General features: G+C 38.8%; 2 protein-coding genes across 5 annotated transcripts in view; one reads left to right on the forward strand and one right to left on the reverse strand.

Annotated features, from left to right (window-relative positions):
- ttll4 (tubulin tyrosine ligase-like family, member 4) overlaps positions 1-7,229 on the reverse strand; it is a 31,513-nt gene extending 24,284 nt beyond the window's left edge. For 2 of the 3 annotated variants that reach the window (XM_057852467.1, XM_057852465.1), the window contains exons 1-3: positions 7,062-7,229; positions 1,236-1,355; positions 473-1,145 (exon numbers count right to left, since the gene is read on the reverse strand). In XM_057852467.1, coding sequence (XP_057708450.1) covers positions 473-862 — 390 coding nt within the window. In that variant the 5' untranslated portion in view covers positions 863-1,145; positions 1,236-1,355; positions 7,062-7,229. The remainder of the gene's footprint in view (positions 1-472; positions 1,146-1,235; positions 1,356-7,061) is intronic. The other variant, XM_057852466.1, reaches the window with a different exon arrangement.
- Positions 7,230-8,790: 1,561 nt separating this feature from the next.
- Positions 8,791-27,985, forward strand: si:ch211-67e16.11 (uncharacterized). Of its 2 annotated transcripts, XM_057852469.1 has the most exons (9): positions 8,791-9,065; positions 10,184-10,362; positions 13,619-13,897; positions 20,311-20,541; positions 20,625-20,795; positions 20,880-21,011; positions 21,090-21,256; positions 21,365-21,634; positions 23,343-27,985. In XM_057852469.1, exons 1-9 carry the CDS (start codon positions 9,013-9,015, stop codon positions 23,517-23,519), a joined length of 1,659 nt encoding a protein of 552 aa, XP_057708452.1. In that variant the 5' UTR covers positions 8,791-9,012; the 3' UTR covers positions 23,520-27,985. The 2 variants fall into 2 exon arrangements, with proteins under 2 accessions (XP_057708452.1, XP_057708451.1); XM_057852468.1 differs by lacking the exon at positions 8,791-9,065 and having other exon boundaries at positions 9,432-10,362.
- Positions 27,986-27,991: the final 6 nt, after the last annotated feature.

A 27,991-nucleotide genomic window follows, 5' to 3' on the forward strand; every position in this document is an offset into this window, starting at 1 on the left:
TGCACCAACAACTGAGTGAACATCCTCAGAGACTCGTGATTCCATAACCTTTGCAGGGGGTTGTATTTTGAGGTGATACTTCTCGAAGTAAATGGGTTCTGTAGAAGCTACCGTTAACCTGGATTACGACTAGAAGTTACAAGTTTTTCTCTACAAATCAACTTTTTCACAAGCAAATCAACTTTATATTCAATGAGTGAGTTGCAAATGAGTGTGTTGCAAAATGAGTTTGAAATAATTGTTTAGGGATGTGAGTTTGTGGTATATTTACATTTAAACATTAAAGAAAATGTTTGAGCGGCGGTTTATTGTGACATTTAGTTTTTTCCTATTTGCTGTAGGCCTTATCAAGAGCAAATAGTCATACATTAAATGAACACCGTTCTGCTTTTTAATTAGAAGTAAAAAAAAAAAAAAAAAATCTTCGCAAAGGCAGAATTTTTTTCATGTGTACCTAATTAGTTTTTTGTACCTCAAACATATTTGGCTGCATAGAAAGACATCCTTGGATTGAATGCAAGGTGCCAGCAGTCGGAAACTTCAACATTTCCCTTTTGAGGATGAACGAAGAATGGTCGCCAGTGTCCATGATGCAGTTTCCGACTGGCATCGCCCCAGTTATCTTGATTGCACTTGGAATGTCATTAAAATTCAACGGCTGGCTTGGCATGGAGGCTTGGGTCTTGGTGATGTTCCCTTGCTCCTGAGCGGATAAGGAGGCAGGAAATTTAACGCGCTCTGGGTTGTGAAAAGGCACTTGAATGGTCACAACAGTTTTCGGGTCTATGTTGACCGACAAACTGAGAGGTGTGGGTGCCTGGGGGCATCCGCCTTCCCAGCGTGGGGATTTGTTGTTCAGCATTGCACACCAAATGGAGACTCGGACAATTTTTTTAACCGTTGAAAAAGACTTTTGAGGTTTTTGGATATGTCAGCTCAAATCGAATAAACTTGGGAATATCCTAGATTGATTTGAAGAGGAAGTTCTTGCTATTTGCTGCTGAGGATGAGCAACCATCACTGCATGCCAAGCTCAAATGCCTGCAAAGACGACAAAGGACTCCTGGACATGAGTAAGCATCACATGCCTTCTGGACAGGCTCACGCAGCCAGATGTTTTTTTTTCTTTTTTTATCGTTGTTTTCCTGAAAGGGTTCAGAATATGAAATCAGAACAAGTCCTGCTTGAAAATATGGGCTGAATATGCAAGGTGAGGTTTTTCCTAAACCCTGTACCTCTCTTAATCAAACTGTCCATGGCTTAACATGAGCTTTGGGTTGCATAGATCTTCCCTCATGATTGTCGTTCCCGGAACACTTCTCAAGATGGTAAAAAAAGCCTCCACGCTTGGGACACTGCAAAAATAAAACATTGCGAATTACACTCCATAAAATTCTTTTTTTTTTTTTTTTTTGCAAAGAAAACTTGGTTCAGAATTGGCCCTCATCACTAACAAACTGGTTTAGGAACTAGGGCTGCAGCTATCGAATATTTTAGTAATCGAGTAATCGACTGAAAATTCTATCGATTAATCGAGTAATCGGATAAAACAAATATATTTTTAGGTGAAGAGCAATTATAAATATACATGAGAAAACAAGACATTTCATCTAAACTTGAACCATTTTCAGTCAATCAATGTCTATATTTTTGATGTATATTGTTGAAAACAGCCAACAATTGCATCTCAGATGTAGCTAGAATTAAAAAAAAAACAAAAAACTAATTCACTGCTTTCACTCAAAAAACTTTTAGATCTTTTTTTTTTTTAATTATATATATATATATATATATATATATATATATATATATATATATTTTTTTTTTTTACCTAAAAATGCCGTTACACTTGATAACACACATCACTTAAAAGTTAGGATTTTTTCCCACGTGTTTCAATTGAATTTCTCTTTGTGTCAAGCCATTTTTAAGTTCTAGTTAAGTTTTAAGTTAGTCTAAACTGTAAGTCCTGATAGAATTTTGAGTTTTTGCAGTGTTCAAAATAAATGTATGATACAGGCTGTACTGGAGCACATTAGGGACCATTGCTACTTGGTGTTTTATCCAGCAATGACTACTGAGCTAAAATTGATAGTTAGCATGATAAAGTTTTTATTTTACACCCTCATCACTCCACATTGCTATGTTATGTTAAAGCCTGTATGTAAGACACGTTAGCCACGCATCGACAGTGGTCATAATTAATTGAAACCTAGCCCCCCGCAGGGCAAACTTTACGTGAGCTAGTAGCGACAGTAACGTTAATCTTATTTATTAGCGCTTAGCGGTCTTTACTAGCGCTTAGCGCTGTACTGCTTTAAGATGGCGGCTGTTTAATAACGCTGCCCAGACGCGGCCGAGTCCGTCATTGCGCATCTAGTTCAACATACATGTGATCTTTATGAGACGCATCAGACGCTAGCTGTTACCTACGTAGCATCGTGCGGGCTCGTATTTGGCAACGTCGGCGTCGTTTGTGGCGGCTGTCAGCTGCAGTAAGTTTTGTTTTTTTTCCCCTTCTTCCTCCCCGCACGTGACAGCGCGTTGTCCCGCATTAAAAGTAGTCCGAGCAAAACGTGATGCTTAGAGCTGTCAAAATAAACGATTACTCGAGGTGAATAAAATTACTCGGATCAGTTTTTAAACTCGAGTTACTCGAGTTGCTCGAGTACTCGTTTCAGCTCTATTAGGAACAAAACTTTCTGCCGAATTTTCTTTGCTTCAGGTCACAGCATCTGCCCAGAATGCTAAATTGGCTTGATGGCCCAAAGTGGTACTGCAACCTGATCAAAATACAGGTAATCCCCAGATTACGACGTACTCGATTTACGCAATTTCCACTTTACGACGCCGGAGTGTCGTCTGCCATTCTGTCTCAAGTTGTTTTGGGGTTTTTTTGTCGCATAAACAGTACCTTATTAAACCTCACAGTATCTTATTCTTTTACTTTACTTCATTAATATGACATGTTCTGGCCTCACTAAACATGGAGCTGTTCAGCTTTACAGACAGCAAACAAGGTAATTGTGCTTTTTGAAGCTCTTTTCTTCCTTCACTGTTGACAAATTTGTACAGCTGTAACACAAATGTACACGGTACACCTATGTTCAAAAAGGCACGCATTTTAACAATAAACACAACACAAAACAATTGGTGTTCAAAGGTCCATCTAGTCTGATCAACATGTAAATTTAGTAGATTAAATTAGCCTAATTCAGTAATTTGCCTAACAAAAGCCAGCTATCTTAAATGCTACGATGCTAACGTATTAACAATTCTCATAGCAAATCCCTCACAACTAAAACAACTTCCAGACTTATGTGGGAAAAACCACAGCGCAGCTATCCTTTATACATGTCAGACATCTGAGTCTGCAACTCAGTCATACAAGGCGACAGTACAGCCAGACCCAACACTGTCACCATAGGGCAGCATATCCTCCATCATGAAAGAAAATACAATATTTATGGACTTTTTGGATAGTTATTTTGAGATTTAGGGGTAACTAAAGGGTTAATTCCAATTTACACAGAAATTCGGGTTACGTCGCCAGCGTAGGAACAGAACTCGTTTGTTGTGGCAAGCGACGAGTCCTCTGCAGAGTTATATCTTATTTTTAATTTTCATGCAAGATGTTTTCAATATAATAAAGCTGACATTTATTAATAAAGATTAAGAGACGTGATGCGAGGTGTAAGTTCATTTATGTCACCATGACCGAAGTAAGGGAGGGCTACTTTTCTTTTACGGCAACCCGGATGAAAACTAAAAACTAGGGTTGTTCCGATCATGTTTTTTTGCTCCCAATCCGATCCCGATCGTTTTAGTTTTAGTATCTGCCGATCCCGAGATTTCCCGATCCGATTGCTTTTTTTTGCTCCCGATTCAATTCCAATTATTCAGATAATTTTTCCCGATCATATACATTTTGGCAATGCATTAAGAAAAAATGAATAAAACTCGGACGAATATATACTGGACTGTCTCAGAAAATTAGAATACACAATATTCTAATTTTTTGAGACAGTCCTGTGTATATATACAGGACTGTCTCAGGAAATTAGAATACACAATATTCTAATTTCCTGAGACAGTCAGGAAATTAGAATACACAATATTCTAATTTCCTGAGACAGTCAGGAAATTAGAATATTGTGTATTCTAATTTCCTGAGACAGTCCTGTATATATACACAGGACTGTCTCAAAAAATTAGAATATTGTGTATTCTAATTTTCTGAGACAGTCCAGTACATGCAACATACAGTATATAAGTACTGTGTTTGTTTATTATGACAATAAATCCTCAAGATGGTATTTACATTATTAAAATTCTTTCTGTGAGAGGGATCAACGGATAGAAAGACTTGTGACTTTGAGTATTGTGACTAAATATTGCCATCTAGTGTATTTGTTGAGCTTTCAGTAAATGATACTGTGGCCATCCCAAATGCATGATGGGAAGTGCACTCATGACTGTGTGTCTTGCTACCAATTGATATATCTTCTCTGCGTTGGGAAACAACTTAAGGTGTTAAGACAAAGATCAATTGCCACATTGCTTCCCATGACATCTCTAATCATAAGGAGAGGGATTGCAAGGCTTTAGCCAATTAAAATATGGCTCCAAAGGCTGCCAAAATTCACTCTGCTCATTTTGCGCTGCCTTTTATCTCTCTATATAGGTAAAACGGCGTCATTACGGATTGAGCGCGACAATGAGTGAGAGGGTCGTCCAACGCATACATTAATATATAACGTGACACATTTTTTAATAAATTAATTGCCGCCATTATTGGGCTAAATTTGATAACCCTACTTTATGCCTAAACTAAAGACTCTGGATGAGTGTAACATATTATGTCAGTAACATTAAATACAATTAGAAAACGATTTAATTAAAATATATATATATTTAAAAAAAGGCATGGCCGATATTTTTTTGCCGATTCCGATACTTTGAAAATGACGTGATGGGACCCGATCGATCGACATCTCTACAAAAAACTGATCTTGTAATTGGCTGATGATAAACATGGAAGCAAAACTGAAGCAAATTTGCGATGCACAAATAGTCTTTTAAAATTGGAAAATCTCTGCTTAACCATGTAGTTGGTCCTCCATTAGAATTTATATAAAAATGTCAATCGTTTGTGCTGTAAAAATTTTCGTTTGTGCTGCTATCATTTTTGAGATATTTACAAGTCTTTTATAAGTCAATCTAAGGTCAACCAGCCGCCAATTTTGATTTAAAAAATGGCTAGTAAATGTAGTAAATGGGGGGCTGTGAGTCAGGTCATCACTCAAAATTAATATCTCAAGTCCCCCATTTACTGCAAAATGGACCCAAAGGGGTGCCATTTGTTTGTGCTACATTTGTATTAGTTGTTGGGACACCCCCCTTGTTACTGAGAGAGTTGTTAACAGTCCAATATCTATAGACTAATAGGAACACAAACAATTTTTTTACTGCACAAATGTAGAAGAAACGAACGGCACCGTTTCGGGTCCATTTTGCAAAAAAAAAAAAAAAAAAAAAAAAAAAAAAAAAATGGGGGCGGGGGGGTTCCTGACGTCATCACTCAAAATTAATATCTCAAAAATGATAGCAGCACATATGAAACTTTTTACACCACAAATAAGGCATAAACGATTGAAAAAATTGAGGTTTGGTTGACCTGAAATTGACCTATCAAAGAATTGTAAATATCTTAAAAACGATATGGCACAAACATAACTGTTTACAGCACAAATAGGCACAAACGTAGCACAAATGATTGCCAAAATTTTTGTATAAATTTGCATCTGATGGGGGCCAACTTCACAGATGTACCCTTGAGATCTGTTTTAGAAGTATTTCCAAAAAACAAAACAAAACAAAACAAAAACGTTTGTTTAATGTCAACGAAATATTATGGTCATTTCATGAATAATTTAAGTGCAAATCCTAGATTGTGCACCTTTAATTGTTAAAAAGCATTTGGAAAATGGCAGCGGTAAATGTCTCCGATGTAGAAACCAAAAATAATGAACACTGTTGTCCTCATATACAAAGTACGCTCCACTTACAGAGTCCGAAACAGCAGCTACATAATGTGGTGTCTTCTGTGTCAGCCAAAATAAGCCGATATTTTGACAAACTTTGAATTTGTTGCTCCTTAATGCGTTATGCTTATTATTTACAGAATTCTGCACACATTTTTTGTCTGTCTGATTACATTGTAATCTAAAAATAAATCAGACTGAGTTACTCAGTACTGGAGTATTCCCACAATACTTTATTTGTACTTGGGTGAATTTTTAAAATTATTACTTTTACATAAATAATTATTCTGAAGACTAATTTTACTTGAGTATAAGTTTTGTTTACTCTCCCCACCTCTGACAAACACACAAAAATACAGTGATGTCACGTCCGACGTGACAACGTCACTCGAGACTTCTTGTTTCAGAACTATCGATTTGTTACATCTTTTGTTTTCACCAAATATTTACTACACTACAACACTCATATTATATCAGAACATCTCGTGATGACTAAAAGCCGTTTAATTCTAGCCCTAAACTTTTTTTTTTTTGTAAGAACAAAAATGACCTCCCAAAATTCTCCATTTAATCAAGCACGTCATTCTGTTTTCACAGAAGCTGTTGGAGATCAAACTGATTTGAAACCTATGAGGTCGCAGTCACGAGATTATCTACATGCTTTGTTTTGTGCTCGGTAAGGCGCTTTTGTGAAAGCGCTGTATAAACTTAACTTCATCGAGGAAAAAAAATAAAATTTGGTTAAGGCCAATACGTTAACACGATAAGTTTAACAAGTGCTAAGTAGCGACATATTAGCATCGTATTCGAGGTAAAGCTTAATCAGCCACCTGTGCCTCAGATTTTTCAAACAGAAAAGCAGCTAGCTCGCCCATTCATACTAGCTTTCAATCGTGTGTTTATCAACGTTACGTCAAGGCAACAAAATACACCACGTTAGGCAGGTTCGACGATAGCCATAGCCCATAACACTGCCTCTCATAGTTTAAAAAAAAAAAAAAAAAATGTTAAACGTACCTACTTGGACTTAGTGAAAGAGGCCAGCACGCTGTTCCATAGCTCCTCTTTCTCAACCCAAGAGGAGTGGAAATCTTACTTTCTCAGGTTTTAACAGACCAAGTAGTGACGCATCACGGCCAAAGATCGTCTACTCGCATAGTCCCGATTTCCGGCTCGTGAGTTGAATACAGCGCCCTCAGCTGGCTCTTTAACGTCATTAACGCACGTCAGAGCCACTTTACCTTTGATCAGTAGTTTCACCAGCAGAGGGCTCTAATGGAGCTTCCATTTTCTGAGTCTTATTTTCAATTCCTTCATTATTGTAATGCACAGTGAGCAGTATCCATCAGAGGCGATTGCTCCAAGACTGCAAGGGAAGCCCTGCTCAGCTTCTCCCAAAATGTCAAAAAAATAAGTGATCAAATGTATAATGTTGTGTATACATGTTATTGACAATATGGCGGTACAACTCGTTTAGCTTTTGTTCAGAATTAGCTTCTTATCACTGGTTACAATCAGTGTTGTTAATCTTACTTTTAAAAAGTAAGTAATTAATTACAGTTACAAATTACTTCCCCCACAACGTAATTGAGTTAGTTACTCAGTTACCCGAATGCACAGGTAATTAGTTACTTGGCAAAGTAACTGGTGTTACTTTTCATGTCTTTTTGTTTGTTTGTTTGTTTTTTCATTCCATAAAAAAAAAAAAAAAAGGTGAAGTTGATATGTGAAGTTCAAAGGGTTTTTGGGACAACTGGCCCTAGCCCTGGCCAACTGGCTCTTTACCCTGAACTTAACTAGACACAGGGACATTGCGGATATTGGGATAACTAGATAGTAACCTTTGTCTGGAAGTCATTTAATATGTGAGTCAACCGTTAAAGTTAAAATTAAGATCACTCCCATTATTGCATTAGTTCCCTTCTACTTCTGCTTTCGACATGTGAAAGTTTTAGAACTGTTCCATCATTTAAAGATAGATTCAAGTCAAGATTTTGCAGATTTAGGAGTATTTTAGATAAAAAGTTACTTTAGTTCGCTAGATAGGTTCTTTACAACAGAGCCTTCCTGAGAAATCTATTGCTTTAACCCTCATATTGTGTTGGGGTCAGAATTGACCCCTTTTCTAATTTTTGGATGCAAAAATCAATGGTCAATCAATGGTATTTTTGACATACCCAAACTTGAAAATGGGTCAATCTGGACCCAAAACAATATACTGCAAAGGTTTAGGATTTTCAGGCCAAGTTAATTTATAGATTGAATTTAATTCACCGGCAAAAATATGGGCTGATTTCTAACACAACACAAGGGTTAAGATGGTAGCCATTTACTAACGCCGGCGAGTCTATCATTTCGCATCTAGGTCTATATACATGTGTTATCTACCTTAGCATCATGTGAGCGCAGTTTGTAGGCTATCGGCTACAGTCAGGTATTATGGAGCCACCTAGCATAGCGTTTGCAACGGCGTCACAACTATCCTTCCCTCCTCCCCACTCCTGCTCTGCCTTCTCCGTGAGTCCATGCCTCTCAGACTTTTCTCGCGTCATTCAGCCAACGTAGTAACGCACGCCATTCCATCCTCAGTAACGGTAACGGCGTTACAAAGATGAGAAAAATAATTAATTAGATTACTCACTACTGAAAAAAATGAAGCCGTTAGTAACGCAGTTATACTCTAACGCTGTTAACAACACTTGTTACAATACGGCTTGTTTTTCATTTATTCACCGAGCTTCAGTTCTTTAAAAAGTGTGTAAACTGTGCTTTTTCTGATTTTAGAGTAGTGTTCCACTGACACTTGCTTTGTTAAAGACGGCTAGTGAAAAATCGAACTTTTTTCAGTTTTTTTTTTTTTTTTTTAGATGTAGCAGCATGTGTCTTGACTTGACTTCTGGAACTCTAGTTTCTTCCCCTACCAAGCAGTGGGTGATGCTGAGCCCCTCCACCATTAGAAAGCCCTCTCATGCGGACACCCTTTCAGCTTCACATCACTTCAAAGACCAGCATCCGCCACTGGTATCCGTAACTAATATCTTAAATCTGAATATTTATATTTTCAATTTAACTACTAAGTTCCACATTCCAGTAACAGTATCTAAACTTTAAAGCATTGTATTCTACAATTCAGTGTAGGTATTTGTTTTATAAGCAAATTGATTTTTTAAAATATGGTTAGAACCTGGAGTACCCAGGGAATACCCACAAAGGCAAGAGGAATACATGTATACTCCACACAAAAGTGACAAACCTCAGATATAAGCCCATAATCTCAGAAATATTAGGATGGTGTGCTAAGTACTCTGTTTTGCCATCAGTTTTAGCAGTTTTTCTCCCCCTCTTTTCTTCCCACAAATGTCTGCATGTTTTCTGCGCCATCTCTCAACTCATATGGTCAATCTTCAACTTTCCTTTTTTCCTCCCTATAATTCCCACCTTTCCCTATCGCCCTTCCCTTCCTATCTCCCATCTCCTCTGCTCATTCTCTTTCCCAGCCTGCCCGAACTTGCAAAAGAGAGAGAGGGAGCAAAGATAAAGAGGCGGCTGAAAAGCACCTACAGTTCAGTCATTGAAAGCAAGGAGCGCACAGGACAAAAAAAAGAGGAGAAAAATCCGATTGCCCTCCTTTTGGATGATATTTTAACTTATCAGCTTCCCAGGAATATATCAGAAGAGGAAACATTTTAATTAAAGGCTAACCCCATTTTTTCTTTTTTTCCTGGAATGACTTTGGAACACAATTTCCTCTCCAATATCCAGAAAAGATAGATATAGAGTCTAAGATTTTTTTTTGTGCATGTAGTTTTCTAAAGAAAAAAACCCCCTAAATATCTTGAATTCACTAACAGAGGGCAAATAACTAAAAGACAACAGGGATACGGAGAAAAGGAGATGCAGGTGTATTCTAACTAAGTCAAATTCCCAAATTATTACTTTTATAATAAACACCAAATATTTTTTAAAGGTAAAAAAAAAAGTGAGAAAAGGATGACATAAGAGAACAAATAAGCACGACAGAAAATAACCTGGAAAAAAAAAAAAAAAAAAAATCACCAGAAGAAGTTGACTAGGACAATGAAAAATTTTTTCCTCATCTTCCTACTCCACTTGGTGGCGGCGGCGTTGGTGGTGAAAAGTGTGCCTCAGGTGCAGCTCGAGCGCTGGGTGCGCTCAGGTCTTCAGACGCTCCAGTGGGAGCGGCTGGACCGCTGCCTCCGTGCCTCCCCTCGCTCTGACAGCGAGTGCCGGCGGTTTGCCCACCTCCCTCCTTCTGTTGTGGCTGTCTACACCTCTGAACCGCGCACCGCCACTGCAGGTGAGGAACCCAAACTCGAATCAAAATGTATATTGGATAGGGGCATGACACAAACTGGTGTGTAGAGGGGAGGGCAACCTATGGTCCATGGGTCATATGAAGCATGCCATACATAACACCAGAAAGACATCTCAATAAAACACAAAAAAAAAAAAAATTCAAAAATTTAATAAAGACAATTTGCTAGATTACGGCACCTTTTAATATATATATATATAGTGAAGAAAATAAGTATTTGAACACCGTGCTATTTTGCAAGTTCTCCCACTCAAAAATCATGGAAGAGTCTGAAATTTTCATGGTAGCTTTATGTCCACTGTGAGAGAGATAATCTAAAAAGATAAATCCAGAAATAACAATGCATGATTTTTTAAAACAATTTATTTGTGTGATACAGCTACAAATAAGTATTTGAACACCTGTCTATCAGCTAAAATTCTGACCCTGAAAGACCTGTTAGTCTGCCTAATAAAAGTCCACCTCCACTTCATGTGGACTCCACTTCACTCCTGAATCAGATGCACTTGTTTGAGGTTGATAGCAGCATAAAGACACCTGTCCACCCATAGACTTCATAATGTAATTGGCAGGACACGGGTCGCAGGGCCGATACATAGGGGCCTGCATTGTTGGCGTGGCCGTCAAAGCTGACCGAGTGGAATCACAGACAAAGAGCTTTTTTCATTGAAAATTCTTGTGAATATGGATTTCTAGTCAGGCATAGATTTTCAGCATGGTTATTGTTTCAAATTATGGTCTAAATCCTTGGTCTTGGTTTCCAAGCATTTTTTTCTATTCTTTTTCTCAGACTGTTACAATTTCAATGACGGTGAATTTAAAGCAAGGAGTTACAGTTTGGATTAGTGTTAAAATTTGAGTTTCAAAAGTAGTTTTCTCGCCAGGTACACATTTTCAAGTCAGGATTTCATACCGGAGTAAGAATTTGAATTGTTGAAGGCAAGCAGGAATTGGTTATTTAAGTAGGTTATGAATAAAAATGAGTGTTTCAACCAGAGTTGGGTAGTAACGTGTTACATTTACTCCGTTACATTTACTTGAGTAACTTTTTGAGAGAAATATACTTCTAAGAGTAGTTTTTACTGAGCTATACTTTTTACTTTTACTTTAGTAGTTTTTTGAAGAACAAACACTCCTCTTAATCCACTACTTTGGGCTACATTAGGGTCATTAAATTTTTCTTCTTTTTTCTATATATTGACTTTATTTTTGCCAGAGATGCCCACAGTGGCTGTCTCAGTTTCACAAAAGAGGCATCGCAACAATAATCGCATGACCCCATGATACCAATCAGAGGTAACAATGTTTTCCTCTTTGGACGAGTGATGTTTCAAATGTTCTGGTCTGAATTCAATGATTTTTGTGTCATCTTTGGGACCTAATATGGTCTTGTAATAGGTTATAGTACAATATAATAACAACAGTTCATATAGATGTTGTGCTGAGAAAAAATATATACCATTATCAGAAAAAAAAAGAAAACAGACAACAACAAAAAACATTGTAAACAATTACTCACAATGTTACTCATTATTTGAATATTTTTTCAACACATACTTTTTTTACTTGTACCTGAGTAAATTGGATTGAATGAGTACTTTTACTTGAGAAATATTATTTAGAAGTAACGTTACTCATGTGAGTAAAAATTTTTGCTACACTGCCCACCTCTGGTTTCAACACAGGAGTAATGCTTTGGGTTGCTTTGGGTTTGAAAGTTGGATTTAGATTATTTGGAGTTTAAAGGAATTCATAAAAAAAAAAAAAAAAAGTGTTACATGACAAGATTTGGGCTTACAAGTAGGGTTTCAACGGTTAAGAGTTTAGGTAAAAGATTAGGACGAAGGTTTTCTTCCACAACTATTATTTATTTACTGTACAATGTACAGTACAGTGATCCCTCATTTTTTGCTGTTAATGGGGACAAGAACCCGCCGCGATAAGTGAAAAACTGTGAAGTAGTGCACTCCCATCCCAAAAAAATAAAAAATTATATATATATATATATATATATATATATATATATATATACACGTTCAATGTATTTATTCAGATTTAGCATTGGAAAGAGATACATCTAAGACATGTCTTTTCTTCTTCACTTTTTTCCCCAATACAGTATATAATTAGAGAAAAAAAAAAGTGTATTCAGTATATATTTACATAAATGGTTTTTAGCACTTCAAATGTAATGATGATAAGTTTTATACATGTTACTGTACTTTAGTAGAAAAATGTTTGCCTTTATAAAATGCCTCATTCAGTGAGTCCACTCAAACTGCTCACTTACACACATTGAGTTGCCACAGCAACTGTTTAACAAGTTAAACGATGATTGACGCATGCAGCGCTTTGAAATAAGCGGGTCTGGCGAGATCAGACCTAGACATCTGTCAACTTCGTTAACTCTAATAAGCAACTCCAGTGCACGGGCTGACGATCAAAGAGCAGGGGGAGGGAGAGAGGGAGCGGGAGTGAGACTATGGGACAGCTCATCTGTATTTTTTTTTTTTTAATTGAAAAAAAAAAAAATCTCTGAGGGCGCGAAGTTTGAAGCACGAAGTGGCGAGGGATCACTGTATTATTGTATATTTCAGTGAATGTCCAATAAATAACCTGTTGATACTTATTGTGATTGGAAAACGTTTCAAACCCTCGCAACATTTTGAAGTTTTCCTCAACAACTGTATAAAAGTAAAAGTAATTCACTAATAATCATTCTCATAGAGCTGATTTTACATCTGTTTTTGAACTACATAGGTAATTCCTTGAATTTTGTTGTGTTAATTCACAACATACATTGATTCATCTGATGCATTTCAAGAAATTGATTTATTTTTTTTTACTCAAATATTTCCAAGAGTATTTTCTTAAATCTGTCTTGTGTACCGCTGTCCAATTCAGGGTAGTTTTTACTGGCTTTTCATTTCAAAACTAATTATCACTCAATTTGTTGTGTATACGAAATAATGTGAGTCCATCATACATTTAATTGAATGGGGTTGTTGCCTTTTTCAGAGGGTCAGATTCATTTAGTTACCTTTCTTTTTGCTGTTCCCATTCATTGAATGTTCACAGGAAGTGTGAGTGGTTGACTGTATGCTGTACTTGCATGTGATTGAATGCCAACCAGTCCATTGTTAGGTGCATCTTTCACAGAAATAAGATAGGCTGACCTGTATAGAAGGAAATACAACAGATAAACGGATGAACATAATTGATTTACATTGTGATTCAGGTACCTCCGACAAAGTTTTGGCTATCCTACCAGATTCTTACTCCTCCAGTGGGTTGATCAGCTCCAAATTTCGGAGTGCTTTCAGCATTGGCTCAATGGTGAATGGAAGAGAGAGGCGTCACAGGTACCAACTGCCTTTGCCTGGCTCTATGACACACGATGCAGTGCTGGTGCTGGACCCGAGTCCCGGTGAGAACTTTGGACACCCGATTGCTCTTTTCTATGTGGATCTCAACGTGACAAAAAAGAGATGCTCTCATCTGGATGGCATTTACCTGGGTGAGTCTGGTACATTGGGTCCATTTACACAAGTCAAGACAGAAAGCCAATTGCTGTATTTGTCAACAAAACCGGAAATCTTCTAACTGAAAACAGTGCTTTAATTTTAGACTTGTATGCAAATTTCGAATTATGCGTTTTCATTCAAAAATGTGTACGTAGAAGACGGACCGACGACCTGACTTCCGATTCAAAATCCCAGTTCAAATCTCGGAAATTCCAGCAATATTTTGCAGTATTATAGGCGCTATTGCATGGCACAGATTCTTCATTAAGTTTGTCCATAAGTCATAAACAATATTATGAGTGGTCTGATAAATTGCTTCCAATAGTTGACGTGGTAGTGGTATTCCAGAGGTGAACAAGCCTGCGAGTGTGTTTTATTTATTGTGTCCAAGTGAGAAATTCTGTCTTTAACTGAAGCAGAAAGAGACAGTGAAAGTTGGGCATGTTTGAAAGCACCCTTTTATAGCTCATTGCTTTATGCAAGACCTTTTCGTCACTGGGGCAGTTATATATTCAACTAGCGCAACATTGTTTACTACTGCTATCTAATCACATGCACAATAACAATGTTATTAAAATCAAAGCCTTGAAAGTTACTGATTTAATGTCATGATAGTTGTGGTTATAGTTTGCATTTCTGTACTATGTGTCCCTACTCATAGTCCTCCACAGCTAAATAAAGTTACAAGCTGCATTATTAGTAAATATTCCTATCAATAACACATTGCAGCAGATAAAAGGCCATCAAGGAGAAATAAAGCGTACAATGTTCTTCAGAGCATAAAATAGCCCAGAGGGGAAAGAAACAGCGGTAAAGTGCAAATTGCTGACCCCCCACTATGAAAAGGTTTGCAACCAGATGTTATGGTGAATTTGGACTGTGTGCCTCACACCAGTCAATTATTTATATGCGCGCGCACACAGATAGATTTGGGGTGGAATATTTTAAGATATGAGCTGTCTTGAAAACACTTTTTTTCAGAGAAATGACTCCAAAAGGACTTTCAGAATAATCCAAAAAGCAGCACTTACAACCAGTGTTGTTTAATCTTACTTTAAAAAAGTAATTAATTACAGTTACAAATTACTTCCCCCAAAAAGTAATTCAGTGAGTAACTCAGCTACTTGAATGTAAGAGTAATTAAATGAATTACTTGGCAAAGTAACTGGTGCTACCTTTCATGTTTTTTTTTTCCATTCCAAAAAAATAAAAAATAAAATAATAATAAAATAAACATGGTAACCTTCGCTATGTTTAATGTTGTGAATCAACCGTTAAAGTTGCTCCCGTTATTGCATTAGTTCAGTTCCCTTCTGTCTACTTTCGACATGTGAAAGTTATCAAACTCTTTCATCATTTAAAGATAGATTCAATTGAAGATTTTACCGATTTGGGAGTATTTTAGATAAAAAGTTACTTAGGTTCGCTAGGAAGGTTCTCACAACAGAGCCTTCCTGAGAAGTCTACTGCTTTAAGATGGCGGCCGTTTACTAATGCCAGCGAGTCTATCATTTCGCATCTAGTTCTCTATACATGTGCTAGTCGTGTCTGTCATTTCGCATCTAGTTCTATATACATGTGATATCTACCGTAGCATCATGCGGGCGTAGTTTGTAGGCTATCGGCTACAGTCAGGTATTATTGGAGCCACCTAGCATCGTGTTAGCAACGGCGTCACAACTTCCTTCTCTCATCGCCACTCCCACTCTGCTTTCTCGTCTCCGTGAGTCCGTGTCTCTCAGACTTTTCTTGCGTCACCAACGTAGCAACGCATAGTAACGCACGCCTTTACATCCTCAGTAATGGTAAGGGCGTTGCCAAGATGAGAAAAGTTATTAATCAGATTACTCAGTACTGAAAAAAATAACGTCGTTAGTAACACCGTTATTAACAACACTGGTTATAATTGCCACTTTGAAACTGTGGGGTCCAAATGTCTTGAGCGCATTGTGAATATACTTAAATTACTAAATGCTCAATCAAAGTTTCTTAAAAAGTAATCTATCAATTACTTTTACCAATTTTTCTCCCATTGCTGCCTCAAAGTAAGAATGACAACAGAAACATGTCATTGGATGTAATTGACTTTCCGATAATTGAATTTAAAGGGAAAGATTTTTCACATAAGGCTTCATCTTCGAGTTAGCGGGGGTTCAATTAGTCGATGGAGTTGATTTCAAACACCATTGACTCGAGCTAGTTTAGCCACTCCTGAGCCCCTGAAAGTAACAAATAACTGACAGACTACATGCAATTTGTTGAAATCAACTCCAGCGACTAATTAAACCTCGCTCACGCGAAGATTATGGCTAATGTAAAAAATTCTGAATTTCGAGTTAGGGTTTAGGGATTAGGATTGACAGAATATCAATGCCAACGTAAAACAATGTAAATTGACTGCACAAAAATTAACAACACACAAGTAAATTGCACAGTGCAATAAATACGAAGGTCTTGGTGGGCCCGGATGCGCGCGCACAACCAGGAAGTACGCCGTACACACACACACGGTCAATTTGGACACAAAACATGGCCGTAAGTAAGCACTTTACACTCAGTCGGACATACAACACATCCCAAAGATGCTAAACGAACACGTCACCTCACAGCCAGTGGCGGACTTGGCAATTTTGGGGCCGAAGGCAAACATATCCAGGGGCCCTCTTCATGGGTCAGGGGTTAAAAAGGTGAGAAGGGTGTGGAGGAAATATGTTGTGGTACACTAGGGCTGTCCTAAACGACAAATTTTCTCCTGATTAGTCAGCCGACTAGTTTTACGATTAATTGACGAATCTAATAATTTTCTTTTTGTTTGTTTTTTTGTTTTTACTATTTTAGCAATGAAATTTTTGTTGACGCTTATTAATTCACAAAACTATTTTGGAACGCTTAAATTCTTTATTAAAGTACAAATAATCATGTAAATAACAATAATTAATCACAAATAAACAATGAGGTTAAATGCTGATAGCATTTACTAGTGCTAAAGAATGAAAAGTAAACAGATTCAGAACACTGACTTTGCCTTTCCAACATTATTCAAAACAATTCTTAAAAAAAATTCTAGCAATATTATTATAGTATACTACTATATATAATAGTAGTATAGTATTTATAACAAGTATTCACTGCCAATCATATTCGTCATGAAGAGTGTCATTTGAAAGCTATTCTTAGTGTAGAATCCGTATTATGTAGTATTTACTCCACATATTATAATATTAATTCTGAAGTATGTGGGATTAACTCCAGAAATCATTATTTATATGACGAACATGACGTGCTTTTGCTGTTAACCAGCTGTTGAGTGTTAATGTATGACTGATTGGAAGTGTACTACATTGTTTCGCCACAGGGTGTGCTGTCGTGTATTTTATGTTCGGTGTGAAGAAGAAGAAGAAAGTTAAAAGAGGCATTAGAGGCCTGTTCTCAACTTCTCCCTCACTGCACTTTGGGTCTAATGGAGAGCACGTTCGCTCATGTGTTCGAAATAAACGATAGCCAACGTGCAAAGTAGCAAGTGAGCTGTAAAAATAGCGAGCTTAGTGGCGTGAAAACCGCGGGAGAGCTAAGTGAAGCTAACGAACAGCTAAGCGGAGCTAAGCGATGCTAAATGAAGCTAAGCGACTGATACTCGGTCCGTCGTCGTGGAACCGTCCATTGTAGTGCGTGTGTGTGGGGGAGAGATAATATAAATGCAGCATTCAAATGGCTTTCTTTTTTGTTTTGTTATTTGTTTGGTATGCTGACATAATTATACATGACAAATAGTTGGGGGTGCTGCTGGCTCCGGTGGCCCAAGCCGTTGCTCGTTGGGACAAGGGCAGCTGGTTGGGGGCACCCTACTGGTTTGGGGACTAAGGCGATCGTCTACTTCGCCTGAATAGTAGATCCGCCTATGCTCACGGCACAAATCTGCAACACAAATATGATGTGGAAAATGGTCGCTGACTTCGCAAGGATGAACGGGAGTGACGACTACCTGCCGTTGCAACGGCAAAGCTACAAAACTGCCACGCATATACCGGCTCCAATCTATCGCTGGAACCCTCCAGAATGAAGGAAAAATACTCAGGTTTATTCATGGAAGCGCACAGATCAACATTCCCTCGCATATCTCAACAGGTGGCTGCACTCGGTTCGAATGTGCACCCGCGCTGGCACATGTCAGTCCAAAAACACTTAGCCTGTGTGACTCGAGACCAAAACAGGAAGACCAATGAGCGGTTACCGTGGAAACAAACACGTAGCGGGAACATTTCTAACATCTAACATTTCAAAATGCTCTTTGTACGTGACTACAATATTCTTCATTCTACATACATTATGAGGAAATAAAATAGTAATGCACAGACACTAAGGCAACTAACTTTAATCAGATTACTGGTTTGGAAAAATGAACGCGTTAGATTACTGGTTCCTGAAAGAAAGTAAGCAGATTACAGTAACGGGTTACTCAGAGAATTCATAAGCTATTGACATGACACGGAAAACTGGGCCGATTTGTAGGGGGCCTATTTTCAAAAACTTCAAATTGAAATATTTTCAAAACCAAAGCTGCTAACGACCTAAAACCAAAACAGGCACCTACCGACCTTAGCCATATATGAGTCTCCATGAGCACCGATATAAAAAAATTCAAAGTCGTTCCCTTATAAAATCCTGATGAACTATATTTTATAGAAGTATAACACAACTTAAAATTGCTATAAAAGTATCCGATTTTACATTAGATGCACAAATGCAGAGATAACCACCTATATTTTCAGGATCAAAAGCAATATTTAACATATCATATAAGTTTTGACCAAAATAGCATCTTATTATTATTATTATTATTATTTTAAATTTAATTCAAGTTTTCAACAGCTAATAAGTCACTCAATTTAACATCAGAAACTTAAAACTTGAGGAAAACATGCAGAATCAATTATAAATAATATGGAAATAGATTATGAATCAATTCTATATACAATCACAACTTATTATAGAATAGAATAACCCTTTATGATCATTATACACTATATACTGTTAGCTAATGAGGCTAGCGGCCGCCTGGCGTAAACAGAGCTTTTCTGGCGAAAATTCTTGCGAATAAATGTTAAATCCCCGAATTTTTCATAGATATGGACGTAAAACAGTTTTGATTCTTGGTTAAAAGCAAATAAACCGTGCAGTTAACGTATATTTTACGTACTGTATATTGTTGAAGTACAATGCTACTCTGTTAATGAATGAGGCTAGCGGCCGCCTGGCGTAAACAGAGCTTTTCTGGCAAAAATTCTTGTGAAGAAACGCTTTAATCCCTGAATTCTTTAAAGATATGGATGTAAAACAGTCTCGATTCTTGGTTAAAAGCAGAAGAAACCGTGCAGGTAGCATGTATTTTCCGTAAATATGGCGAATGTGCGGCTCGTCTTTAAGCCACCTCCATGTGTAAATAAAGAAGAAAATTCTTGCAAATAAATGCTTTAACCAAAAATTCTTTATAGATGTGGACGTAAAACACTCTCGATTCATGGTTAAAAGCAAAAGAAACTGTGCGTGTAGCATGTACTTTCCGTAAATATGGCGAATGTGCGGATCGTCTTTAAGCCGTCTCCATGTGTAAACAAAGAAGAAAATTCTTGCGAATAAATGCTTCAATCACTCAATTTTTTATGGATATGGATGTAAAACCATAGGCAGAGTTTGACTTTTTGATGTCTATGGCCAGTAGTGGCAGCCAATGCCAGGCAATGAGGTAATCTTGAGCCATTTAAGGTCATTTACCTGTTGATTTTCAGTTACTTCCTGTTGATTTTGGGGTACTTTATGGGTCTCTTCCTGTGTATTTTGAGTTACAGAAAAGGAAGTGACCTGGTAATCACCCAAATGAATAGGCAGTGACTTAAACTCTACAGAAAATGACCTGTAAATGCCCTTTAATGAACAGCAAGTGACCTGTAAATGCCATAAAAATTGGACAGAATGTCTGTGAATGCTCTGGTTTCGAATGAACGAATGTTCCCAGTCTAAATGGATTGGGCTTCGAACACCGTCAATGCAGCCTTAGAGTTAACCGAGACACTATTATGGTGGAAGATTTTGGTAGCAACTTCTTGGTTCATTTTTATTTACTTTTTTTAGACATTGACAACTTTTTAAAACGATATCTCGATTCTTGGCAGGAGCATATCGATAACCTTTTGGGATACAAAGTATCACGATATATCACCATTTTGATATTTTGTCACCCCCCTAGTGACAACATTACTGAGCCAGTGAGCCATGAGATTGACTCAAAAGTCATAGGTTCTTAGACATGATTTTTACAAAAGCGATGATGCTCATCATCATATGAGAGTCTTGAAACCTATTTGAATTTTCTTTGTGGCAATTCTGTGCTCTCTGTCTGTATTTTCAGGAGATGAATGCTTGACTCAGGCCTTGAAAGGTCGTTGTCAGAATCAGATGAAGCGGTGGCAGGCTGCGCCCGAGAGGCTAATGGGTCACGGGCACAGCTGGCTGGTAGGGGGACTTCGACGTGGCGGGACATTTAGCAGTTCAGTCAGTGAACGGCTCTGTGAGGTCCACTTTCTCCCCTTGGTGGTTGGAGTCGGAGACAACAACCGGACCCAGAGACTCAGATGTGTAGGTCAGTTTCAATGCTGCTGAGCATGATATCATAGCATTTTAATATGTCATGTTAAAGATATATCTTATGCACGTTTTCAACAGATCACAAAGACTTTTCCAGGTGTCCTCAATTGGTACCCATGGGGTCCCCCAGTTTGCCCATCTCCAGCTGTGAGCTGAACAAAAACACAAGACGTTGTCACCAACAGCCACTGGCCACTCACCTTTCCTGTCGCCTTTACCAGACATGTGACCACGCAGTACTTATATCTGGTATGGTGCAAACCAGTTTGATAACCGTTATCATGTCAGCAAGCGCTACCGCTGAAACTAGCGAATTTTTGTTTTTTGTTCAAGGGGGCTGGCGGCAACAGATGACATTCCAGCGACATGTGCATAATCTCCAGAAGTTTTACAGAATGCTGCGGATCAATGGCTTTCACAAAGACCACATCAAAACCTTCTTTGCCAGCAGTGGGCACATTCCTGGTAAAACTTTAAAAAACATGATATTATCCTAAATAGGATGTTGTCGCTAACATCTCTATCCATGTTCTTTCACTGCAGAGGAGCTAGACGGTGCCTACTCAGCTACAGAAAAAACAACAATCCGTAACCATGTGTCATACGTCTGCAGGAAGCAGCACTGTGCAGATTCTCTAGTGCTGTACCTAAACTCACCCACACGAAATGATGGCACCATGCTTCTCTGGGATGCTAACCTCAATGGCATTGTAAGATAGTGGGAGTTCTGTAGCCAGATGCTATTGAGGAAGAGCACTGAGCACTTCGAGGGAAGACTTTCATTCCACCTGTTCACAATTATTTGCTTTTCATTCCAGGCTGATCTGAAGGAGCGTTACTCTGTCAACGAGCTGTTGACCGATCTGGCCGGCTGTAGGGCAACTCGCGTTTTGTTATTCGTGGATCAGACTTACAGCGGTGTTCTGTCCAAAAGATTGAGAGGCTCGCAGAAACATCTCAATGTAGTTCTGATCCAGAGACAAAAAATGTCACTTCAAAACTACCAGACCCAGATGGGCAACGGTTGGGAGGACAATAGCTGGGCTCACATCGGTCCATCAACCTGCTTGCTGGACCACCTGGAGAAGGTATTTTATTGAGAAAAACCGTACATGTCTTGAGAAATACAAATTCAGTCAAAAACAGCTTTTGGTGGAAAAACTTTACAGCAGTAGTTGTTAACCTTGTTTAAGGTACCAAACACAATTCACATGTGTTTCACATGTGGATTCACTGAACCATTTGGAATTAGATAATAAAGCAATTTTTTTTCAAATTCAAAACCAATATATCTATGATAGAAAGCTAATAATTTAAGAAATTCCAGTTCAAAATTCTTCTCTTTTAGACAGCATGTTTTCATGAACAGGTCAAAATTTGAGACCGCGTTACCCATTGGTCTGTTGTATTCCCTCATACCAAGTGCGAGTCAACCTTCCACTGAGCAAACCAGTTCCTTCTCCCATCAGATCGAGGACTAGCAGATAGAAATGGATTGAGCCTGTAAATTGGGAGCAAACCAGTCCAAAATCTGGTCTGAAAAGCCTTTTTTCAGCGTACAAAATGAAGGAATTTGATCTTTTAGCCAGATTGCCAGAAACATGCCAGCCGAACCGCGATAGCGCAATTCAAATGACCCGTACCGGTGGAACCCCGACAACCCGGCCAAAAGGCCAAACTCCGCGCGTTCACCTTAGTCTTAACCCCTTGTACTGACTCCATTTTAAAAGCTGGAAAAAGACTTTGCAACACAAGTTGACAATTTATTCCAGGTCGGCACCAATCTTATAGAACAGAGAGACCCAGGCAAGGAGGACAGCAGGCTCCAGGGTCACCATATCACAAGTCAACAAAAGGCTCCTGAGAAAAATGACAACGATTAGTTAAACATTCAGTCTTTTAAAGGCTCTGGTAAAGTGGGCTGTGGTCCGGAAGAAGGATGTGTTGTTTTGGATTACTTTCTGTTTGTGGATTGGACAGAAGGATTTGGGCGTCACTGTTGTCAGGGCAATGATAGTTAAGGGTTTTGCCATCTTCAGCACTTCTCGGTCGCGGGTTCTTTCGTATCAGATGTTCCTTGTGGCAAGACAAGATGCCCCGCCCTTTGTTCTGGACTGTCTGGAAGAGCTATTGCGGGATTTGGTGGTGCAGACATGGACTAGTAGATGTCTTGCCTATCATCTGGTTGTCAGCGTCAATCTTGCTCAGTCAGCTGCATCACGTGCGCGTTGGCCTTCCGTGGTCAGAAGGCATCCTGTATCTTTTTGTCCTTATCTTATCTTATTTGCCCGTTGTCTTGGCACTGCAAGTTCTAATCATTCCAAGTTCAACTGTACATATTATCAAATATATTATGCTTGTTTTTCTTAAACTATGATATTTGTAAATGCTATTTATTTTATATTGGGTGTGTTAGAGTAATACAAACAGTCAAACAGTAAATACGAGAAAAGATACTATTCCCTTCTGCGTTTCTTTACCTTCGTCGAACCCCTTAGACTTACTCACTGAACCCTTGGGGTTCAATCGAACCCAGGTTAAGAACCACTGCTTTACAGTTTTTACATCATAAGTTTGTGGTATGATCAGAAAATGAGAATCTATGACTCGACATTATTTGATTAGAGGAACTCACAATTGCAATACTGCTACTACCGCTTAAGGGTTAAAAAGACATATCCTTTGACGTATTAACAATAATACATTCCTCAATTCCTTACTTAGTGTTAAACCATCTTTTAAAGAAAATTTGAGATATGGAATTTTCCAAATAACAATCTAACAACATGATTACAGAGTACTGGAGCTTCCCATGTTTTGGACCAGTGGGCCGGCCTCTTAAACATCACCCTTGCAGGAGCTCCATGCAATGTCACACCACCATTAACGGAGATCGAGATGCGGCGGTGGTACCAGGGATGCCAAAACCTGCCCACTGCACTCTGGCACAGGAAGTACCGAAGAATCAACTAAGAGAAGGGACAGATACCCTAAGAGACTGATTAGACTCCAACAGCGAGAGAGAGAGGATGAAAGACCTCACATGTGCACAAAAATACATATTAGATTTATTCCATGCACGTGTAGACAGACAGTAGCTGAAATGTGTGTATGTTTAGTGTGTGAATGGTGTGTATGTGTGTTTTCTGCCCTTACGCTGAACTCGGACTGTAACCATGGCTATGACAGCTCATCCCAAGGGGTCGTCCCGAACGCCATTTGTGTTGATATGTGTATATGTAGGTTCAACAAAAGGACAGCCACTTAGGTCAGCGTGTATGCATGTCTGCGTGTGCACATGTGTCTTGAGCATTTTACAACCAATCATTTGTCTCTTATGTTTGTCCATTTCTTCTTTTATTTTATTCTTGTATTTATCCATCCATCCCTCAGCACTCACTCTTGTACTCGGCCTTTTGTTGTTGTTTCAAATTGATTAATGTTCCCATTAACGTGCATTGTTATCAGAAACTGACATTGTAAGAAATCTGTGGATCCAAGGGATTCTATTTCTCCAACACAGATGTAGCCCCAAATTATTGGACTACACAGGTGTGCTTAGGCGCAAAACGCAGTGCACCTGGATTTTGATGTCGGCGCTAACTTCACAGATCAGGTTTTTTGATTTGACAGACTGCTCTTTTCCAAGCTAGGCATAGACAAGCCTGGCGCAATTAACAATTTGGTGGATTGAAGTCACTCTTCTTGCCACCTCTTGAAATACGGTTTAAATTCTGGCACGAGGTAGCACAATTTTCGTGCAACAGAGATCGAATTGATGGAAGACGGATACTTGAGCTACCGTGGATGTTTGGTGTATACTGTACTGAATATGTGAGCAGTGTGCATTGAACCCTCTGCATCAGCCCATCCCTCCTCCTGCAGCCCAGCAAAAGGGCCATCGTCACCCCCACGGGATCCAGGGTGGTCCCCTGGGCCACCCGCGCACCCATCAACTGGGCTTCAGGGATGGGAAGAGGAGGATGTACCACTAACCAGAACCACACCAGCTGAACTGCCGGACCCGTGCTGGCACAACTCCAAGGACCCGGGATGGCGAAAAAACGACAACCCGGCCAAAAGGCCAAACTCCGCGCGTTCACCTTAGTCTTAACCCCTTGTACTGACTCAAGTTGACAATTTATTCCAGGTCGGCACCAATCATACAGAACAGAGAGACCCAGGCGAGGAGGCAAGCTGGCTCCAGGGTCACCATATCACAAGTCAACAAAAGGTTCCTGAGAAAAATGACAACGATTAGTTAAACATTGTCTTTTAAAGGCTCTGGTGAAGCGGGCTGTGGTCCGGAAGAAGGATGTGTTCGGGAGTTGTTTAGGATTATTTTCTGTTTGTGGATTGGTCAGAAGGATTTGGGCGTTACTGTTGTCAGGGCAATGAGAGTTAAGGGTTTTGCCATCTTCAACGCTTCTCGGTCTCGGGTTTTTTCCTATTAGATGTTCCTTGTGGCAAGACAAGATGTGCCGCCATTTGTTCTTTTTTTTTTTTTTTTTGCCATTTTGAAAGTTGGAAAAAGGCTTCAGAACACATGTTGACAATTTATTCAAGTCGCCAGCGATCAAACGGCAAGGCAAAACAGCAACAAACCCAGGCGAGGAGGCAGACTCGTTCCAGGTTCACCATATCACAAGTCAACAAAATGATCCCAAGAAAAATGATGATTAGTTAAACATTCAGTGTTTTTGAAGGCTGTCAGGGGGTGGGGGGCTTTGGGCAGGAAGAAGGGTGTGTTTGGGTCTTCTTCTTTTACAGATTTGGGAGATCAAGTTCATGTTTCACCGTTGCTGAGTCATGGTTAATGAGGCAATTGAGGTGGGAGGGATGGTGCACCTTACCCTCTGAGCTATCAAACTTCTGTTTGAGTTCTGTTTGTTATCGGGTGTTGTGATAGTACAGGACGTCCCGCCATTTGTTCTGGACTGTCCTGAAGAGCTTATTGCGGCATTTGGTGTTGCAAATGAGGGTTGTAGATGTCTTGCTGATCACCTGGTAGTCAGCGTCAATCTTGCTCAGTCAGCTGCATGACGCACGTGTTGGGCTTCCATTGTCAGAAGGAGTCATGTATGTCTTATGCCCTATGTCAAATATATTCTGCTTGTTTTCCTGATACTATGATATAAAGGGTATTTATTTTATATTGGGTATGTCAGACAAATACAAACAGTCAAACAGTAAATACGAAAAAAGATACTATTCATTCAAAGCGCAAGGTAGTACGTTGGGTGTCAAATTCGCCTCTTGTAGGACTTTTCGCTGGTGGAGCACATTTTGGCAGAACACAGTTTTTTTTTTCCTACTCTCGTCTTGTCTCATCCCGTCTTTCCTGTTCATTTTGCTTGCTGTCATGCTCAATAATGTCTCAGGTTCAAATTGAAAGGGTTGAACAGGCAACATGTTTATATCGCTAGAGTCATACTCTGGAAGCCCGGCAGTGTAACCACGTGACGTTACCGCCCTGCGAGGTCAACAACAATGGCCACCTACTAGTTAAACTAATTTTACAAATTGTATAAAAACGAAAACATCAAGAGGGGTTTCAATATCAAATTATTTTAACTCAGAATACAGTGGTATGAAAAAGTATCTGAACGTTTTGGAATTTCTCACATTTCTACATTAAAATCGACATCAAATGTGATCTGATCTTTGTCAAAACCACACAGATAAATAAAACAGTGTCTGCTTTAACTAAAACCACCCAAACATTTATAGGTTTTCATATTTTAATGAGGATAGTATGCAAACAATGGCAGGGGAAAAATAAGTCAGTGAACCATCACATTTTATATTTTGTGCTCCCCCATCCCCCCTCCCCTTTGGCAGCAATAACTTCAACCAGACACTTTTAGTCGCTGCAGATCAGTCTGGCACATCGATCAGGACTAATCTTGGCCCATTCCTCTCTACAAAACGGCTGTAGTTCAGTCAGATTCCTGGGATTTCTGGCATGAATCGTTGTCTTTAGGTCATGCTACAGCATCTCAATGGGGTTTAAGTCTGGACTTTGACTTGGCGACTCCAGAACGTGTATTTTGTTCTTCTGAAACCATTCTGAAGTTGATTTACTTCTGTGTTGGGATCATTGTCTTGTAGCATCCATCCTCTTTTTAGCTTCAACTGTCTGACAGAGAGCCTCAGGTTTTTCTCCAAAACATCCTGATTAACTTTTAAATTCATTCTTCCATTAATGATTGCGAGTTGTCCAGGCCCTGAAGTAGCAAAACAGCCCCAAATCATGATGCTCCCTCCACCATGCTTCACAGTGGGGATGAGGCGTTGATGTTGGTAGCTGTTCCATTTTTCCTCCACACATGACGTTGTGTGTTACTCCCAAACAATTAAACTTTGGTTTAATCAGTCCACAAAATATTTATCCAAAACTTCTGTGGATTGATGAACATCCAGACTTTTAGTGATGGGTTTGTATCCTTTCACAGGTTTATACAAATCAGCAATCCTCGATCGCAAGTTTTCAGAGAGCTCTTTTTGTTAAAGCAGACACCATTTTTTCATCTGTGTGATTTTGACAAAGATCAGATCACATTTGATGGTGATTTTATGCAGAAATGTGAGAAATTTCAAAAGGTTCAGACACTTTTTCATACCACTGTAACAATTATCTTTTAAGAACTACAAGTCTTTCTATCCCTGGATCCATCTAATACATAGAGCTTTCTTTTCTTGTCCTGAATAAAGGAAGACAAGGGAGTGATGCTAAGGACATGGAAGGAGAAGACAAGATTGGCCTGCAATGATCATGATTAAGATATGAAGAACTGAGACTGCCCTCACTGCTACACCGGCTGGCCATGGCTTTTTAATAAGGGCACTGCTTCTGTGCGCGGTTATGCGCGCATGAATGCTGAATCTCTTGAACTGGTGCACATACTCTAGTAGGAACTCATCACACGTAATGTTTTTGTTTTTTTTAACCTTTTAATCCATTTGTCCTGTACATGTCAACTTTTCGGTTTTAACTCACCACATACACTTCATGGACAATAGAAAATGAGACACATTCCACTTTAGAAAGCGTGAAAAGTGAATGGGAATCGGGTAATTCTCACCAAACTACTATTCCAAGCATATCTTGACATGACTTTTTGTTCTGGTAACAGAGATGGACCTTCCCCAAATGATTCCCCTATTGCTAATTTAACTTATTAAGAAATACTGTATGTATGTATATGAATCCTTCTGTCAACATATGACAATTGTTTTGTGTTGACACTTGTTTACATATTGTAGAAGATGGAGGAAAACGTGTGAACTGATGAATATGACTAGCTATCAGTATTGTGTACGAAAAGTAGCTGTACGTACATATACCCAAGTTTGTGTACATATTATGAAATGAAAATTAAGCAGAAATGTTTCTAATGGTATGCACTATTTCACAAAATTGACTCAATAAAGATGCTTTAGAG

This window comes from Corythoichthys intestinalis, chromosome 12 (genome assembly GCF_030265065.1).
Source record: "Corythoichthys intestinalis isolate RoL2023-P3 chromosome 12, ASM3026506v1, whole genome shotgun sequence".
NCBI classification, from domain to species: domain Eukaryota; kingdom Metazoa; phylum Chordata; class Actinopteri; order Syngnathiformes; family Syngnathidae; genus Corythoichthys; species Corythoichthys intestinalis.

Bases quoted from the DNA above. Each gene is read 5' to 3' on its own strand.
- si:ch211-67e16.11 (XM_057852468.1), top strand. From the start codon at position 10,122: ATGAAAAATTTTTTCCTCATCTTCCTACTCCACTTGGTGGCGGCGGCG. The intron at 21,012-21,089 runs GTAAAACTTTAA...CTTTCACTGCAG, and splicing joins CAGCAGTGGGCACATTCCTG to AGGAGCTAGACGGTGCCTAC. The intron at 21,257-21,364 runs GTAAGATAGTGG...TTTTCATTCCAG, and splicing joins ATGCTAACCTCAATGGCATT to GCTGATCTGAAGGAGCGTTA.